General features: G+C 44.6%; 1 protein-coding gene across 6 annotated transcripts in view; it reads left to right on the top strand.

The window, feature by feature from the left end:
• The window catches only part of ELF2 (E74 like ETS transcription factor 2), a 416996-nt gene extending 403733 nt beyond the window's left edge, over positions 1-13263 (top strand). For all 6 annotated transcript variants that reach the window (XM_069242240.1, XM_069242243.1, XM_069242249.1 and 3 more), the window contains one exon: positions 11462-13263. In XM_069242240.1, coding sequence (XP_069098341.1) covers positions 11462-12092 — 631 coding nt within the window. In that variant the 3' untranslated portion in view covers positions 12093-13263. The remainder of the gene's footprint in view (positions 1-11461) is intronic.
• The last annotated feature ends 7809 nt before the right edge of the window (positions 13264-21072 follow it).

The raw sequence follows: 21072 nt of genomic DNA, 5'->3' as shown, positions 1-21072 counted from the left end.
TGAATTTTTAGAGTTTTCAAAAGTCGACAATTAGTGCATTTTTTTTTTTAGATGTTATTCTATGAAGGAAGAACAGGCACTTCATACAGTTATAATGCAGCAACTTATGTGGCCAATCTCCTGGACTTAGGGTAAGTATGGGGCAAGATCCAAGGCCATGCCAGCAGGTAACCTCAGGCGTACAGGGACAGCCAGGTGCAGTTCAGCATCTGGTGCCACGTGTAAGTTAATGGAGATCAGTCTTATCACAAAGTTGCTATAGGGGTTGATTGAGAGTCCAGTCTGGGTGAACCACCGAGGGGGTTCCGTTCTTGCAATGCTCGGGAAGGGACACTAGTGGTCACCAGGTGCAGGAGTGATTTGGACTGTCTGGTTTACTGTCACCGGAGGCTGTTGCGGTGCAGGGGGACCACAGAAACAGGCTGGAGGCAAGTCTGGCCAGGCCAACAGGTGGGCTCGGGTCTCATAAGCATGGGGCCTCCTTGGATGTTTGGTGCAACAGGCAGGCTGGCAGGGTTGGCACCATGTCAGTCGTGCTCCTCGTTCTCTGCTTCAGCAGGCTCCTTGTCCACTCTTTCTTTTGTGCCCAACGAAGATCTGAGGATCTGGTATCGGAGGGTTCCCCTAAATACTCCATATACGGGGTGCTAAGGAGAGTGAAGGGTAGTAGCCTTTGGGGTCACTACACCCTGTAGATGACCACTTCTTATGGGGAGTGGGCATCACCCTGTCCACAGTTCCTAAATTCCACCACATGCAAGATGGCAGAATTTCATAAGTTGTGTCCACTTCAGGCTGGTCACCCTAGGGGTGTCAGTCTGGGAGTATGCCTCCTGCATAGGTAAATTTCCTGGCTGACCAGGTGCCAGATGGGGCCTGGGCCAGGGGGGTTGGCATCTTTCTCTGAGAAGGGCCAGATCTGCATACCAAAGGCAGTGGGCTTCTTTGCAGCTCCTGCCTTGAAATGCAGGTCATCCCATGGGGAGGGGTGTGTGTAACACCCCAGCCTCGGACCTCTTGAGAGGGAGGCTCTCATCCTTTGAGGTCAAATTCTCATCTGTGGGCATGCTGGCCAGAACTCGTTAGTGAGCTCTCCAGCAGTTGGTAGTTTTTCAGGGGGCACCTCTAAGGGCCCTCTGGGTGAATTTATAAATACATTTACCAGTGGAATCAGTGAGGGTTTAATAATAAAAGACGTCTGATCCCAAACATCCCTAGGTTGAGAGAAGTCATCATGAAGCTGGGGAACTTGTATTGACCAGTGTCCAGCACATGTATTTAAAAATGGCTTCCCTGCACACTTACTATGTCTAAGAATCTACAGACTTAGTTGGGGCAAATTTGTTCATGCATGTGTGCTCTCACTTGTAATATAATGCACCCTGCCTTAGGGCTGAAGGCCTGCTGTAGGGATGTCTTACAGTTATTACAAGAGGTGTTTAGGGGACATGGCACACAAGTGTGTGCCATGTCGTGTTTTTAATTCTGGGAGCACCTTGTCACACAGCCTGCAGTGGCAGTCTGCATAAGGTTTGTGTTGGATCCCTCAGAGTGGCACACGTTGTGCTGCGGCTCAGAGAGGCCCTCTGCAGTACCCATGGCCTAGGTACCAGGGGCACCATTTACTAGGGTCTTACAGAGGTGCTAAACGAAGGGCTTGGTCACTTTGGTATCAAGTGACCAGGTTTCTTGTTTTAGGACAGGAACACTGGCACTGGGGACCTAGTTAGCAGGCACTCAGTGCACTTCAGTTAAAGTTGCATCTAAAAACCAGGCATGTGTAGTGCGTAGATAAAATTCAAAAGCAAAAGGTTATTTGCATGTGAACAATAAAAATAAAAAAAATAAAAATCAATGGGCACAGAGATCTACTGAAAATATATTATTGGAGCAAATAAACAATTTCACCTTCTGACACATGCCTCAAAATTGACAATCATCTCTGCACTCACTTAACCCTGCATGTGGCATGTTAGTAGCAGATCTATTGGCAGCTGCCTGGCCCAGCAGTTATATCTAAATCTTCAAAATAACAAAATGTATATGCATACTTGCTGCCTAAACCTGAATGTTTGGGTAAATGGGGTCGCTTCTTAAGGGTTGGTTACACCTCTTTGAGCCTCCCATCTAGGCCTGCCAGTTTGAAAGGGATAAATGATAAAATGTTCTCTTCGGCCAAAACATGGATAAACCAATCAGTCCCCATTTTGCTTTAGTGCCTCATTTAAGTAACAAGAGCCTTTATTGTCCACAGAGGATATTTTAGGGCATTTCAGAGCAACCATAATTGCAATTCAAAACCTATTTAATGGTTAGGAGGCCTTCCAAAATGCAGATTCTGCAAGGTTTTGCCACTAGCTCTGGCATTTCATGCTGACCATTTACACACTAATTGTTATTATATGGACAGCGTTCTAACGGTAAGCTTTTTACTAGGAACTGCCAAGTTGTGCTTTCAGGTTTTTGCTCATGTACATTTTCTAATTCCAACAATTACCCCACCAATTGACTGTACATATCACAATCTGACCTCTGTCTCGGTGGAAACCATGTGTATCTTTTTAGCAGTAATTACCTGACTCTGGAGCAATCACCTTTGCACCTAAGAAATTTTCAAATCCTCTACCTGAAGCTAACCTGCCGGCCAGCCTTTCCCTCTTCTGTGGGACTGAACTACCTCCATGTTCTACAGCAGTAAATGGTTCAAGGACAAAATGGGTGTACACATTTCCCTTAATGTGCTTTACGTTTGTTGCTTATCAGTGAACGAGTAAGGGTTTTATGAAGACTTAGCTCGTCCATTTGAAGTATTCCATAGCCTATCTTTGTACCTAAACCTACAGCGAGAGGTAGTGGGACCTGAAGCTGTTCTTGATTTTCCCTGTTTTTAAATATCCTTTTCTAATAGGCACTCTTGCAGGGTGGCTTGAGCATAGTTAAACAAATCTTTCTGTAGATGTTCAGAATGATACAACTAGTAATCCACAGTTCACTGCAATTTAATTGGATTAATGATGCATTGTTTTCAACACTCTGCCCTGATTTCCTCATAGGTTGAATTGGGCAGTGCAATAGCACCCTCATTGGCAAAAGTGGCAGCTTTCACACCTATCTTGAAGAAGGTTTGTATGGTTCTGGAATTGGTCTTGCGCACGAAGGTGAACAAAATAAATATTCTAAGAGATTTTGCGTCCGGCATCTTCATCTTTTGAACTCATAACCCCTTTAATGAGGCCTTAATGGAACCCATTGTGTTGCCTTGGCGGTGAACAGTTGAGTCGCTCAGCACAGTCATCCAGTACCTGACTATGCGTCGCTGGGGAATCTGCTGGTGCAGGTATCTTCCCAATGGCTCTTAGCGATAGCGAATCTAATAAGATGAAAGCCATGGGAAAGAAATTTGGCCCTTAGAGAAGTTGTTGCTTGCTGCTTCCATACACTGTAAAAGATGTCTCATATGGTTGTGCCACATTCTAACAGACCACTTGATAGAACACTTTGCGGTGGTCATCTGTATTGGACAGTATTGGACATGGTGGGCTCGGTGACACGCTGAATTGATTCTTCTGTTGCCATTCAGCACCATGCTTAGTTACGTTTCACTGGATATTTGGCAAGACAGGATGATTTGGCCATTGACAGGTTCAGGCAGGGTCGGGCTGCAACTGGTTTCCTGGGGCTGGCCTAACTTGACCTGGCCTACCATGCCATACTCATTAATTTTACATAGGATCCCGTATGCCCTGGATGGTATACGGGCACTCCAGAATAATGCCTTTTTGGCAGCTTCATTCATACCAACCACTGCAGCAGTTAAACCATATCTTGCGCCAGTAAAGAGGTTAAGGGGTGCAAGGGGTTACCATGCCCCTCTGCAGCTTGCTCATCCTTCTCTCCGCCACCTGCAAAACGTCTTTACTACTCTCTCAAAGGAGCACATACAGCATGTGGAAGGGATGGCGTCCTGCTGTCTGGTAGACTGGTAGGCCGCCTCGAGGAACCACTAGACCCTGCAAATAGAGCAGAGCTACACACTATTCTTTCCAGGGGCTTCCCCAACCAATTCCTCTGGTTCTGTGGCCACTTCAGAGACTCATATTTTGCAGCTAGAAGGTATTGGTTCTTTTGAACGAAGAAGCCATGAGACTGATTCCAGAGCACAAGATCGCGCTTTGATGTTGCCATTAAGCCTTGAATTCCTTACTCAAGATGCCATATCTTCTACAGGTTCTGTTGGCTCTGGAACTGGGATCCTGGAAGGGGTTTTCAACTTGCAGAACCGTGTTGTCCTACAGGAGGTCCCTGCATTTTGTGACACCCTCCACCCACTACCATTTACAGTTCTTCCACTTGGGTTGACATTGGCACCTTGGGTTTATATGCTTAATGTCTGCATGGCACTGAAGGTATTCTTGCACTCTCTTGGCAGTCATTCAGTTTGGTTCCTGCTGACGGACTCATTTGGCACTATCTTGCCAACCACAAGTGACATATACATTCAAATGTGGTTCAGTTCACCTTCACCCTCTCGGGTATCCCTCCAGTGGACCTTCCACCTCCCCCACATTAAGTGCATGTACATTACCCGCTATTTTTCTTGCCATCCAATTTCTGCTGCGGAAAGATCTAAGAAACGCTGAAGTTGGACTTTACACTCCACTATTTTTTTCCTCCCGATTCCTTGGATTCTTCTTGTTCTTAAGAAACTGTATTAGGACTGTGCACAGATGACCCTGGTGGCTCTGGACTTGCCCGCAAGTGTATGATCCACAGCTCAATTGAGATTTACTTGTCTCCTCCTGCTCCAGATCCTTCAGAGTAGATTTCCCTCCCAGTTAGAAGGGCTCATTTTACATCCCATTCTCCAACCTCGTGATTGGGTGGGACAGACTGATTTATTTCAGTTCATCTTCGGGTGTAGGATGTCATTTCAATATCTCATCACCTCTCTACCAAATATGGTTACGCTTGATGTTTGTCTCAGCTTGTATCTTGGTAAAATATGGATAAGATTGATCCTCTTAAAGGGCACCTTTTGAATATGTTGAGCTTTGCTCTTTCTGCAACCTGCAGTGGGCATAGATAAGTTCAAGCTTACCTTTCAGCCCTGTTTGACTTTCGTTGTTTTCCTGGCCAACCCTTGTTCTTCAAGTGCACTTTTGTCCTGAGACATTTTAAAGGGTTGATGTGCATGTTCCTAATGCCGAAGTCGGGCCTTTATTTGCTACTTCCATTCCTGATGGGGGTCTCTATTTGAAGCAGTGCACAGCTGATCATTGAAGCTGTTAACTATTAAGACAGAGATTGCTGTCACTTGGGCTCGACGTCTTAGCAAGCTGCCTGATTTGTCTGGTTGTCCTGCCTTTTTCTTTTCTTCTTGGATAAAGAGGTTCTCAGGACAAAGCTTTGTTCCTTATGAAGATTGTCCACCTATTTGACATAGAAGGCTGGCAGGTTGAACAACTCCATCATTAACTTCCTGAGCCCAAACAAAAAGGAAGTGAGGCGCCTTCAATTGAATCCTCGCAGGCCTCTTATAATTTATGGACAGGATCCTGAATAGATAAACTTTTCATCCTCTTTGAAGGTGCCAAGAAAGGAAGGGCCATACATCTTGTGTTTTTATATCGAGATCTGTTTAGCTCTTGGCAAAAAGGTGCCTCCTAATTGCACCACGGCCCATTCCACCAGGGCAAAGACTGCTTATTTGCTGCTGTCTAGGGGTGTGCCATTTTAGGTATCTGTCAGGCTGTGACAGACTTTGGTCTGTACTTTCACCACCAGGCATCATTGCCTCCTCTGAGAAGTTCTCAGTGGTGGCCATTTGTCGAATCAGTTCTGCAAGACATTTTGGTGTGACCGCCTCATAACCTTCTACAAGGGGATACTTGTTTGGTATTGATTCAGTAAGTGAGTAATCTGTGGGTTGAAGTACCTATCAGAAGAATAAGTTAACTTACCTTTGATAACGATGTTTCTGGTGGATACTTTGTTTACCTGCACGTTTCTCGCCATTTCCACCTTTCTCCCCTTTATGGGAAGAGTGCATAGTTAATTTAAAAAGGCCAGTTTTGTTCCCTGCATTAAATTGTCGCTTTTGTTGTCCTCATCTTCCGCTCTAGAGGTGTGCGAAACACAGCCTAGGAACTAGTTACTCTGTAGGGGTGGCACTTATGAAATGTCATGGCAAGTGCAGAACCTGCTATCAATATGTAGTTTTGCTGTTTTGCCCTAACATGGCACCTGTAGGAGATTCAAGTGGCAGTAAAGTAAATTTGAAAAGTAAGCCTCCGGGTACAGCAGTGAAATGTAGTGTAGCGAAATGAGCGTAGGGTTGCAGATATATTTGAAGTAGGGTATGGCTATCTTGGCAAAATCACCTGGATGTCACACTTGTATAGAAAGTTACTACCAAAAGGACATTATCTTGCTTTACCTGATATCACATCAAAGTTAAGTGACTATTTCACACATTACAAGATTTGTTTTATATTCCCAGCCTGAGTAGAATTTTATATATTGTGGCTAGATCAGGGATACTGTAGGAAAGTGCCACTGTTGGCATGGTTAAAACACACACACACTTTTTACGTAGTGTTGATAACAACTTTGATTGAAAGTGTGCTGGAACCCTTAAACCAGGCCCCAACACCAGTGTTCTTTCCCTAAAACTGTACCCTTGTTTCCACAATTGGCACAGCCCTGGCACACAGTAAAGTCCCTTGTAAAAGGTACCCATGGTACCAAGGGCCTTGTGGCCAGGGAAGGTCTCTAAGGGCTGCAGCATGTTTTATGCCACCCTAGGGGAACACGAACACGAACACGAACACGAACACGAACACGAACACGAACACACACACACACACACACACACACACACACACACACACACACACACACACACACACACACACACACACACACACACACACACACACACACACACACACACACACACACACACACACACACACACACACACACACACACACACACACACACACACACACACACTCTCTCTCTCTACTGGTAGAGAGAAAAGACAAAGTCGACATGGCATCCCTCTCAGGGTGCCATGCCCACAAACCACTGCCTGTGGCATAGGCAAGTCACCCCTCTAGCAGGCCTTACAGCCCTAAAGCAGGGTGCACTCTACCACAGGTGAGGGCATAGCTGCCTGAGCAATAAGCCCCTTCAGTGTTTAAGTGCATTGCAGCTATAGTGAGTAAATGGCCTTGGGGTTTGTCATTACGAACTCCACAGCACCATAATGGCTTCACTGAATACTGGGAAGTTTGGTATCAAACTTCGCAGCACAATTGGTTTATTGAAAAAGGCACACAGAGGGCATCTTAGAGATGACCCCTGTGTGCTAGCCAAACTGCTAGTGTAGGACTGACCGGTCTGTGCCAGCCTGCCACTTTCAGACAAGTTTCTGACCACATGGGGTGTGTGCCTTTGTGCACTCTGTGGCCAGAAACAAAGCCCGTCCTGGGTGGATGTGCTTCACACCTTCCCTACAGGAACTGTAACACCTGGTGGTGAGCTTCAAAGGCTCAAGGGCGCTCCAGCTAGTGGAGATGCCTGTCCCCTCGCCAAAGCCCCACTTTTGGCAGCAAGTCCAGCAGGAAAACTAGGGAAAACAAGGAGGATTGACCACCCCAGCCAGGACCACCCCTAAGGTGTCCAGAGCTGAGGTGATGCTCTTCCTACACCCCCCAACCCCCCTTCTCCCTGCAGAATCTTCCATCTTGGTTTGGAGGACAGGGACCAGTGGGGATAGGAGTGTGCCCCCCCTCCCCAAAGGGAGTGGGCACATGGAGGGTGCAGCCACCCTCGGGGACAGTAGCCATTGGCTACTGCCCTTTGACCCCTAAAACAGCCCTAAATCTGTGATTTAAGGGTCTCCGTGAACCCAGCTCACCCGATTCCTGACAAACCTACAAGAAAAAGGACTGCTAAACTGAAACCCCCAGCAGAGAAGAACGAAGGCGAGAGCTGCTTTGGCCCCACCTCTACCGGTCTGTCTCCTGCTTCAGAGAACCTGCAAAAAGACCAGCGACGCGTCCACCGGGCCCAGAGACCTCTGCCAACTCCAGAGGACTGCCCTGAACCCAATAGGACCAAGAACTCCTGAGGACAGCGGCTCTGTCTGAAGAAACCTACAACCAAGGACTCTCACCTCACTCCAGATGCGCGAGTCCTGACCCCCTGTGCACCCGACGCCTACTGCCCATGTCCAGGTGGTCCACCTAGCAAGAAAGGGTCCCCAGGTGATTGCGAGCAAATGCACACCCTGGGTTGACCTCTCCACCCCTCCACGATGACACCTGCAGAGGGAATCCTGAGGACCCCCCTGACCACAAAGCTCCGGACAAAGATATCCAATTCCTAAGAACACATTGCACCTGCAAGCCCCAGGCCTTGGAGAAACCAACCTATTTCCGAGTACCCCCTGTCTCCTTGGGAGTCCACATTAAATTTGCTCAACTTTGACCTCTGCACCCGGTCTGCCCTGTGTTACTGGTGGTGGGTGTTTGGGGTTAACTTGAACCCCCAACCGGTGGACTTCCTAAAACCCAGAGACCGAAACTGTAAGTGTTGTACTTACCTGTATAACAACCTAACATTTTTTCCCCCAGAAATTGTCTGAAAATTGCAGTGTGTCCATTTTTAAAATAGCTTATTGCCAATAATTGAAAAACTGTATTACTTACCTATTTTAAACCAAGTACTGTTAATATCTGTGTGAAATACTAAACGTTTAAGATACTTACCTGCAACGTGAATCTTGTGTTTCTAAAAATAAATTGAGAAAATATATTTTTGCATTATAAAAACCATTGATCTTGAGTGAAGTCATTGAGTGTGTGCTTCTATTTTCTGTGTGTGTACAACAAATGCTTTGCACTACCCTCTGATAAGCCCAACTGCTCGCCAACACCACCACAAAGAGAGCATTAGTATTATCTAGTTTAGCTCCTGTTAAGCCTGTGGGGAACCCCTGGACTCAGTGCACACTATATCTCACTTTGATATAGTATATAAAGAGTCAACTTCCTACGGAGACTGATCAGAACTAAAGAATTTCCGGCTCATCTCGCTGCTACCCTACCCTGCCAAAGTACTTGAGAAAGCAATCAACGCACAACTACGGAACTTCATCAAGGCCAACAACTCCCTGGACATCTCCCAATCTGGCTTCCGCAGCAATCACAGCCGGAGACAGCACTCCTGGCAGCCACTCACAACATCCAATTACATACCGCAGCACTCATAATCCTCGACATCTCAGCAGCTTTTGACACAGTCTCCCACAGCACTCTGCTCACCAGACTCCAGGACATAGAAATCCATGGAAGAGCCCTGAAATGGATCCACTCCTTCCTCTCCAGGAGGACTCAGAGGGTCAGACATCCGCCCTTCACTTCAAGTCCCACAGGAGTCAACTGCTGAGTTCCCCAAGGATCCTCACTGAGTCCCACATTGTTCAACGTATACATGGCCCCTCTTGCTGCCATCGTCGGAGCCACGGTATGAATAGCGTGTCATATGCTGATTACACACAAATCATCATTTCCCTCACCAAAGACCGGGACACAGCCAAAAGGAACTTTCAATCAGGAATGGAAGCCGTTGCCACCTGGATGAGAGAAAGCTGCCTCAAGTTTACCTTAGACAAGACTGAGCTCATAATCTTCAGAAATGCCACCTCAGCTTGGGACGACTCCTGGTGGCCCACATCCCTCAGCGTCCCACCTGCCCCGACCGAGCATGCCCGCAACTTAGGAATCATCCTCAACTCCTCTCTATCCATGACCAGCCAGGTAAACTCTGTTGCCTCCTCCTGCTGGCACACAGTCCGCAAACTTTAGACGATCATCAAATGGATCCCAGCAGACTGTCGCAGGACAGTCACCCACACCTTAGTCACTATCAAGCCCGACTACGGCAACGCCGTCTACACCCCCACCTCAACTAGGAACATAAAAAAACTTCAAATCATCCAGGACGTCGCTGCCAGACTCATTCTGGACCTCCTTTGCCGATAACACATCTCCCAACACCTGAGGACACTCCACTGGCTACCGGTCAAGAAGCGAATCACCTTCAAGCTTCTCCGGCACACGTATAAGGCCATACACAACGCAGGACCAGCCTACCTGAACCACCGCATCTCCTTACACACACCCACCAGATCCCTCCGATCTGCCCAGATGGCCCTGGCCACCATCCCTCGCATCTGCAGAACCTTGCGGAGGATGATCTTTCACCTACACTTCAACAAAGAGCTGGAACATCCTCTCCCTGAACCTCAGATAAAGCGCTTCGCTCACCATCTTCAGGAAGAACCTCAAGATGTGGCTCTTCGGATGAGGCCTTCCACTCGCCCAGCGCCTTGAGTAGCTGCGCTTTACAAATATTGATTGATTGACTGTGCACAGCGTTAATAAGTTAATTGCTACAGACGTTCCTTTCGATCATTCTTTTTCCTATCTAAGAAACTTGCTATATACAGACGATTCTCCTGCATTGTGCGGGTTTAGCAACTTCTATCAAATTTTAAAGTGAGGGAATGTTCAAGACTGGTTGAATAAGAAACGGTTGTATATTTTCTTGTGCAGTGCACAAATGCAGGATGAATGAACTGTTAGCCCTTTGGATTAGACCGAATATGGCTTTGGTGTTTGATAAATGTACAGAGTATCTCAAGCTTGTTGGCATTAGAGGTTTATATCCAAAAGCGCAAGCAGGACGTAGGTGGGTCGAGCACACAAGCAAAAGATTGATAGATTAGGTAGACAGCTGTTCCAGAGCATTTTCATATGAAAATGTTAGACATTTGTGTGATTGTGAATACGTCCTAGAATGCTGCTGGAGGGTAGGCGTGAGTGGCTTTTAAGAACGTTTAAGCAGAGCCCCAGAGGCATCGCTTTGCCTCAGGTCACCGCTTTCAGGGCAGTTTATCACTGGTTTTCACAATCAAATGATAAATATTGATTATAGAAGCTACTCGAGCTGGCAGTTGCCAAATTAATTTCATGGATCTTTCGCCAGCTAGTGGTTGGCTTACTTTAACTTTAATGATAACTATTGTTGCCTTAGTAAACTTTTGTAAGTGACCAGTTTGTGACAGCTTTGCCACTTTCCGACCTCCTTACTGCTATTATTTATAGAGCATTTGCAGATGTAATTTCTTACTGGCACACATCGAGAATTTAATACTGACATGAAGCTTGTTACCTGTTTGTTTAGCATTTGATCGTTGCTAGGATCAATTTCTTCTGTTGCTGTTTGTAATCCCAAAAGGCTATTCCAGATAACCCTTTGATCATAATGGTGCTAAAGTGACTAATTGTATGCAAGCAAGAGAGTTTTTGGGGTTATGAACTTGATGCATCTTTTATGAATTGAGGACGAAATAGAAGTCTAAAGCTATTGATTTTCCTTCATCTTGCAGGACTGTCCGTGTAGCCATGCAAGTGCCGGTTGTGATGACGTCTCTGGGTCAGAAAATCTCAACGTTAGCAATGCAGCCAGTGAACACAGGGTCGCAACTCATAACCAGCACCAGCCCAACAACTGGCAATGCTCCAAAGGTTGTAATTCAGACAATCCCGACAATGATGTCCGCTTCTGCTGACAACGCTGACAAAATCACCATGCAGCCTGCCAAAATCATCACCATCCCAGCATCGCAGCTGGCACACTGTCACCAGTTGCAGGCGAAAAGCGGTCTTTCTGCATCTGGAAGTATTAACATAATGGGAACCCCATTGGCCATGCGAGCACTTAACCCCATGTCCCTTGCACATGCAACACCACTCATGCGGCTTTCTGTACCCAGCCAGCCTGCCACTTGCCAGACTCCTCCTCGGGTGTTCAGTGCAGTATTCAGAGGGTCAGACATAAAGACTGATGCAGTGTGTGTCCGCCATGAAGGTGATGTAAACCCCCTGCAGCCATTGAAAGAGGAGAGCCCTATTGATGGCAGCAAGACTGTGACACATGTGGTAGTAGTCAGCACACCCTCTGGTATTGCCCTTCCAGTAACTGTTAAAACAGAAGGGACAGAAAGGTCTGACAACTGAACAAGCAGCATCGTCTACTAACTGAACAAACTTGTGGATCTGCTCAGACTAATGTAAAAATGCATTGTTTGGGTTGGAAAGGAAGAGCTGTAGCGAGGAATGGTGGTATTTAACAAAAGTATGTAAAATAACAAAGGTTAGCTGAAAGACTGACTAGAATGTGTTTTACTTGTCCCATGTTTCAGTGGGAATGAAACTGCCTGTTCATATGTGGACAGACCCCCCACTGCCTCCCACTGTTGCAAGTGGAGCTAGTTGAGAGCCCACATACAGAAAGATGTAGTATAAACAAAATATGGGACCAAGCAGTTCACTACAATAGCAAAACACACTAAGGACAGGAAACACTAAAGTTGATTCTGCAAGAGAGTATTTTGTTATATTTTTGTTACAGTGGAAGCCGGGTGGGGAGAGGGCAGCGGAGAAAGAAATGCCTCGCTACAAATGATAAATTCTGATGCAAATTACATGCAAACTAGCAAAGTCCAGCTGTGTTCTCACAGTACTTGCTCCATTGGTGCTACGTAGAACTCTGCTGAGTAGCTATTGAAGAATGTGAATTGCATAAGGAAGAAAAGCAGCCGCAGCAACCCTTGCTTAAGATCTTCTGAAAAGCTACATCACAGGAGGAGAGAGATTTGTATTATACCGCTTTTCAGCAGAATTTGATATAGAAGCTTTAGACTGATTTTCAGTTCCCTCTATTGGAAGAAGCTAATGGCTTGTTTGGTGTACAGCATTTTTTTAATGAATTAAAACAAAAAGCATATTACCTAGCACAGTATTGTTCTAGAATTAAATGTAACATTTTGTATGGTAGTTAAGTCTGTCCTAATTACTCACTAGTGAGCAAGTTTGCAGCTGGCACTTTGGCACTTGGTTGCACCATGACTGTCACTTGCTTAGCGCTCATGCATACATTTCAGTTTCAACTCAACCCAATTGAAAGGTCACGCTCAGCATGAATTCGCTATATATTTTTTTGTCAGGTAGTTCAAAACCTGAAATTATTTTGTATTTTTTTAGTTGAATTTAAGAGGGAAAAGTTACCAGTGTTCAGAATGAACTATAATAGTTTGTATATTCAACATTTGAAGTATATTCTATTTTGTTGTACTCTTGTTTCAAAGTGTATTCAAGTAGATTTTACTGAAATATAGAAAAAACAATTTATGCGGACGGTTTGTTAATTTAATTTTCTTTTATTTTGAGTGTTTGTACTGTTTGCAATGGTAGCAGCGAAGTTGGGGATGCTCTCTGCGTAGGTCAGATTACTGTGAAACCCATGTGGCGAATATCGGGTATATATGTATTTTGATTGGCACTGGGGCCAGTTATTTCATTCTAACCTAAACATCAAAATTTGATAAACTACTAGCAAGGCATAAAAGTCACTCAAGAATGAATGTCCTACCTGTGAAGAAAGCAGAGATTCTGCCAAATCCCAACCAGTAGATTTAAATATTTGGAACAGCTGTCATCAGAACATGTGCATTCTATGTGATGCTGTAAACAAAGTTGTTGTATTTTTTAATTTGGTCTTTGCATTCTGTTAGACTGTAAAGTCCCCCTTTGAGAAATATTATATCACTTACTCAGTTGAACAGAAATCTTTTGGAAGTGGGTCCATTGACTGCATAACTACACAAAGTGTTTCTGTTTTTTTTTTTTTCTTGCTATTTGAGAACAGCATACCATTTTTCCCTTTCTGCAATTTGGAATCTTTTAAATATGATGTATGTTTCAAGGCCTACTTAATTTTTAAAGAAAGCTTCAGCCTGATTGCTAAAGACCAACTTTGTTTTCAGATACATTGAGATGAATGTGCTCCTGAATTTTAGTTCATTAACTCAATATTTAAGATTATGCACTTATATGTGGCAAGCTTAAGATGTAGATACACTGCCCTGCATTGGGGCATACTATAGAATGTTTGAAACCCAAATACATCCCTGATTTGTCCAACACTAACTGCTGGATGATATGAAATTGTATTCCACCTGCTTTAATGGATGTTAACTCAAGTGCAAGGAATGGTTCACCAACCAGGTTTGTGTAAAACACTTGTTCATTTCTTTTTTCCTAAAGTTCTGCCTGGCAGATATAGACTATGCAACATTCTTCACTGTCCCCTGCAAACCTCTGTCCTCCATTGCAGACGGAGAAAAAACGTGGAGTACACTGCATGCCTTGCTGGCTGGCATGTTATTCTCCCACGTGAGAATGAATGAAAATGTTTTCCTCTACCCTAAAATGTGCAGAATTATGATTATTATCATTATTATCAATTTTATTATTTTTACAAAACGTTGGATACAGTTATTTCCTTGAATGTGCTACCCACAACACACTAATTAAACAACAATGCCCCTGTCTCACTTAAGCTCAGTGGGAAAGAATTGGCTGGCAGAACGGTAGTGTGGAATCTTTTTTAACCTAGTCTTGTGTGAAATCCTCTGGGAGTCAATTTATCTGTTGCGCATGGCCCTAAATGCGAAAGTCTACCAACATAGTAGATTATTAGCCAAGATAAAAGCAAGGATGTGAAAGGCATGCTGATGTCCAGGTGGTGATAGTACTTTTTTTTTTTTTTAGACACCTGCTTGCTTGTGTAGCTGGTGATTACAGAAGAATAGTTCTTGAGGAGATAGCTTTGTCTGTTCAGTGCTGATTGAGGTCTACATGCAAATACAAATCAGAAGTGCGAGTCGCAAGAAATAGATAAGTTAGCCTCTTATATCCTTTGGTGATGAATAAAGAGAGGTCTTGAGTTACGTAAGCATTTCATTTGTCATTCGCAGCACTATGAAACAGCAATATATTTTTTGCAATACACTCTATATTATTACCAACACGTACTTTGTCCTGTGTTTAACCCTTTACCATTCTGTGTATTGCAAGCTGTTTGTGAAATAGCCTAATTTAAGAAAACATATTTTCGCAGTCCATTCTCATCTAAACCATTCATCGTCAATAGAACAATAAATACAGCAGCTAACGCCTGATTTATTTTAGACATGCAGTGCACTTATTTAGGTTTCAGTGACCATGCCATAAAAAGAAGTAAGGACCTGTTTTCTTTATTTCTATGTTTGTTAACCCAAATAAAACATGTTTTCATATGGTGCATCCAATAAGAGCTTAAGGCTTTGAAGCCCTGTAAATTTCAAGGTTTACCATTTTTCCAACTTCGGTGATCCTCATTTTGTTGATCTTAGGGGATTGGGGTTGGCTTTGCCTGGAACGACACATCTATCCATTTCATGGAAATGTTTGCAGAGGCCATCTTTACATGCTTAACTGTCTCATGGTTATCTGGATCTCGGGCAATAAAGGCATTATGGTATGTTGACTTGTGTGTGTGTGTGTGTGTGTGTGTGTGTGTGTGTGTGTATATATATATATATATATATATATATATATATATATATATATATATGTTCGGTGGCAAGTGTAGCTGCAGATACACATGCTGTGCACATCCCGCCATCTGGTGTTGGGCTCAGAGTGTTACAAGTTGTTTTTCTTCTAAGAAGTCTTTTCGAGTCACGAGATCGAGGGACTCCTCCCATTTCGCATGGGCGTCGACTCCATCTTAGATTGTTTTCTTTCCGCCATCGGGTTCGGACGTGTTCCTTTTCGCTCTGCGTTTCGGTTCGGAAAGTTAGGTAAAATCTCGGAAAATTTGACCGCATTGTTTGCGTTCGGTATCGGGTTAGTTACAACAGATCGACACCGAATCTTGAAGAGCTCCGGTGGCCCTTCGGGGTTTTCGATTCCCTGGCGGGGCCTGGTCGGGCCCGACCACGTGCGTCTTCAAGGCTAATGGAACGGACCCCATTCCGCTTCTGCCCCAAATGTCACAACAAGTATCCTTATACAGATCAGCATCTGGTCTGTAATTTGTGTCTGTCTCCAGACCACAAAGAGGATACCTGTGAGGCCTGTCGAGTGTTTCGGTCCAGAAAGACGTTAAGAGACCGAAGAGCAAGGAGACTACAAATGGCGTCGGCGCTGACAGGACAAAGACACTTGGAAGAGGAAGAAGAAACCTTTTCCATCGAGGATTCGGACTCCGTCGAGGTCGACCCCGAACAGACGCCAAAATTCGTGAGTAAGACGTCGGTACACAAAGCTCACGGGAAAAGCATTAAAGCCCAGGGGACGCCACCGCCAGCAGGCCATGGCTTAACCCGAAAAGTTGGTGACCGACCATCGGCACCGAAAAAGGGCATGCATGTGTCGAAGTCTCCGGTCGAGATACCGGCACAGAGCAGACTCGACCCCGGGTCAGAGCAATCTCGGCACTGAGAGGGCGGCACCGAAACAAGTCGGCACCGAGAGATCAGTACGCTGAAGATAAAAAAAAAAGTGTTGTCGGAACCGAAAAAGACAGCCGAAAAGGTTTCCATACCGAAACATCCGGCATCGGAGCCGAAATCAAGTTCCTACACAGAAGAACAAGGCCTGTCCTCACAAATGCAAGGACACAGATTCGGACAGGAACTAGAGTCAATAGAGCCAGATCACACTCAAAGAAGGCTCCACCTACAAAAAGACACAGGGAAGATCAGTACTCTTCCCCCAATTCGAATGAAAAGAAAACTTGCCTTCAAAGAGAAAGACAAGCAGCCACAGGCAAAGGTGGCAAAACAAGTAACCCCGCCACCATCTCCACAACGCTCACCACAACCATCACCGGTAGCCACTCCACCAATGATGCAGTCCCCAACTCATACCGGAATGAGTCAGGATGATCCTGACACATGGGATCTTTATGATGCACCAGTATCAGATAACAGTCCCGACTGTTATCCAGCGAGACCGTCACCACCTGAGGACAGTACAGCATACACACAGGTGGTGTCAAGGGCAGCGGCGTTTCATAATGTCACCCTGCATGCAGAACCCATCGAGTGACTTTTTATTTAACACACTATCGACCACACATAGCCAGTACCAAAGTCTCCCTATGCTATCGGGAATGGTAAAACACTCCAAACAGGTGTTTCAGGAGCCTGTGAAGGGCAGGGCCATTACTCCAAGGGTGGAGAAGAAGTACAAACCGCCACCAACAGACCCGGTGTACATCACGCAGCAATTAACACCAGACTCAGTGGTAGTAGGGGCAGCTCGCAAGAGAGTGAACTCACACACCTCAGGAGACGCACCACCTCGAGACAAGGAGAGTCGCAAGTTCGACGCTGCGGGGAAAAGGGTTGCGGCACAAGCAGCCAACCAATGGCGCATTGCCAACTCCCAGGCCTTGCTGGCTAGATATGATAGGGCTCATTGGGACGAAATGCAGCATTTCATAGAACACCTGCCCAAAGAGTTCCAAAAGAGAGCACAACAAGTGGAGGAAGGACAGAGTATTTCGAACAATCAGATACGGTCAGCAATGGACGCAGCGGACACAGCTGCTAGGACTGTAAATACAGCAGTGACCATAAGGAGACACGCCTGGCTGCGTACATCAGGATTCAAGACGGAAATACAACAAGCCGTGCTGAATATGCCATTTAACGGACAGCAGTTGTTTGGGCCGGAGGTGGACACTGCTATCGAAAAACCTAAAAAAAGACACAGATACGGCTAAAGCCATGGGCGCACTCTACTCCCCACAGAGCAGAGGCACTTTCTGAAAGACAAAACTCTCAGACCTATATTAGATCTCAGAACACTAAACATCTACATCAAATCAGATCACTTTCACATGGTGACACTGCAAGACGTGATCCCACTGCTCAAACAACAAGACTACATGACAACACTGGACCTAAAGGATGCATATTTCTATATACCTATACATCCTTCCCACAGAAAGTACTTAAGGTATGTATTCCAAGGGGTACATTACCAGTTCAAAGTGTTGCCATTCGGGATAACAACAGCGCCAAGAGTTTTTACAAAATGCCTGGCAGTAGTGGCTGCACATATCAGAAGGCAGCAAATACACATGTTCCTGTACTTAGACGATTGGTTAATCAAAACCAATACGCAACAACTGTGTTCACAACACACAAATTATGTCATAGAAACCCTTCACAAACTAGGTTTCTCACTCAACTACAACAAGTCACACCTACAACCTTGTCAAATACAACAATACTTAGGAGCAACAATCAACACAACAAAAGGGATTGCCACTCCAAGTCCACAAAGGGTTCAGGCATTTCAAAACGTAATACAAGCCATGCACCCAGAACAAAGGATACAGGTAAAATTAGTGATGAAACTACTAGGCATGATGTCGTCATGCATAGCCATTGTCCCAAACGCAAGATTGCACATGTGGCCCTTACAACAGTGCCTAGCATCACAATGGTCACAGGCACAGGGTCAACTTCAAGATCTAGTGTTGATAGACCGCCAAACATACACCTCGCTTCAATGGTGGAACAGTATAAATTTAAACAAAGGGCAGCCTTTTCAAGACCCAGTGCCTCAATACGTAATAACAACAGATGCCTCCGTGATAGGGTGGGGAGCACACCTCAACCAACACAGCATCCAAGGACAATGGGACACTCAGCAGAGACAAATTCACATAAATCACTTGGAACTACTAGCAGTATTTCTAGCGCTGAAAGCATTTCAACCTATAATAACCCACAAACACATTCTTGTCAAAACAGACAACATGACAACGATGTATTATCTGAACAAACAGGGAGGAACACACTCGACAAAGTTGTGTCTCCTGGCACAGAAAATATGGCATTGGGCGATTCACAACCACATTCACCTAATAGCGCAGTTCATACCTGGAATTCAAAACCAGTTAGCAGACAACCTCTCTCTGGATCACCAACAGATCCACAAATGGGAAATTCATCCCCAAATACAAAAAACTTACTTCCACAGGTGGGGAACACCGCAAATAGACCTATTTGCAACAAAAGAAAACGCGAAATGCCAAACTTCGCATCCAGGTACCCACAGGTTCACTCAGGGCAATGCGTTATGGATGAGTTGGTCAGGGATATTTGCATATGCTTTTCCCCCCTCTCCTTCCATATCTAGTAAACAAATTGAGTCAAAACAAACTCAAACTCATACTAATAGCACCAACTTGGGCAAGACAACCTTGGTACACAACACTACTAGACCTCTCAGTAGTGCCCCATATCAAGCTACCAAACAGACCAGATCTGTTAACTCAACACAAACAACAGATCAGACACCCAAATCCAGCATCGCTGAATCTAGCAATTTGGCTCCTGAAGTCTTAGAATTCGGGCACCTAGACCTTACACAGGAATGTATGGAGGTCATAAAACAAGCTAGGAAACCAACCACAAGATATTGCTATGCAAATAAGTGGAAAAGATTTGTTTATTACTGCCATAATAATCAAATTCAACCATTACACACATCTGCTAAAGACATCGTCAGCTACCTACTGCACTTACAAAAGTCAAAGTTAGCTTTTTCATCCATTAAAATACATCTCACCGCAATTTTAGCTTATCTGCAAATTACGCACTCAACTTCATTATTCAGGGTCCCAGTCATAAAAGCATTTATGGAGGGTCTGAAAAGAATTATCCCACCAAGAACACCACCAGTTCGTTCGTGGGATCTCAACATTGTCTTAACACGACTTATGGGTCCACCTTTTGAACCCATGCACTCATGTGACATACAGTACTTAACATGGAAAGTAGCTTTTCTGATCGCTATAACATTTCTCTTAAGAGTAAGTGAAATACAAGCATTTACTATACAAGAACCCTTTATTCAGATACATAAACATAAAGTAGTTCTACGAACAAATCCTAAATTCTTACCTAAAATCATATCACCGTTCCATTTAAATCAAACAGTGGAACTCCCAGTATTCTTTCCAGAGCCAGATTCGGTAGCTGAGGGAGCATTACATACATTAGACATTAAAAGGGCACTAATGTACTACATAGAACGAAACACATTCGCAAAACAAAACAATTGTTTGTTGCATTCCAAAAACCTCATACAGGGAATCTAATATCCAAACAAGGCATTGCCAGATGGATAGTGAAATGTAATCAAACCTGTTATATAAAAGCAAAAAGAGAACTGCCTATTACACCAAGGGCACACTCAACTAGAAAGAAAGGTGCTACCATGGCCTTTCTCAGAAACATACCAATGACTGAAATATGTAAGGCAGCCACATGGTCTACGACTCATACATTTACCAAACATTACTGCATGGATGTGTTAACAACACAGCAAGCCACAGAAGGACAAGCAGTATTACGAACTTTATTTCAAACAACTTCAACTCCTACAGGCTGAACCACTGCTTTTGGGGGAGATAACTGCTTACTAGTCTATGCAAAGCATGTGTATCTGCAGCTACACATGCCATCAAACGGAAAATGTCACTTACCCAGTGTACATCTGTTTGTGGCATGAGACGCTGCAGATTCACATGCGCCCTCCCACCTCCCTGGGAGCCTGTAGCCGTTTTAAGTTGAGAAAAAATCAGACTTGTATATTTGTAAATTTGTAAATATATTACTTTTAAACACATTATGTACATACATATTTACTCCATTGCATGGGCACTATTACTATATACACAACTCCTACCTCACCCTCTGCGGGGAAAATAATCTAAGATGGAGTCGACGCCCATGCGCAATGGAGCCGAAAGGGGAGGAGTCCCTCGATCTTGTGACTCGAAAAAGACTTCTTCGAAGAAAAACAACTTGTAATACTCCGAGCCCAACACTAGATGGCGGGATGTGCACAGCATGTGAATCTGCAGCGTCTCATGCCACAAACAGATGTACACTGGGTAAGTGACATTTTCCATATATATATATATTCAGTGGCATGTGTAGGTGCAAATACACATGCTGTGCATTATACTTCTGCCATCTAGTGTTGGGCTCGGAGTGTTACAAGTTGTTTTCTTTGAAGATGTGTTTTCCAGTCACAGGAATGAGTGACTCCTCCTCTTCGGTTCCATTGTGCATGGGCATCGACT

This window comes from Pleurodeles waltl, chromosome 1_2 (genome assembly GCF_031143425.1).
Source record: "Pleurodeles waltl isolate 20211129_DDA chromosome 1_2, aPleWal1.hap1.20221129, whole genome shotgun sequence".
Classification (NCBI taxonomy): Eukaryota; Metazoa; Chordata; class Amphibia; order Caudata; family Salamandridae; genus Pleurodeles; species Pleurodeles waltl.
Note: the sequence above shows the minus strand (reverse complement) of the source record. Positions and strands in the feature narration are given on the sequence as shown.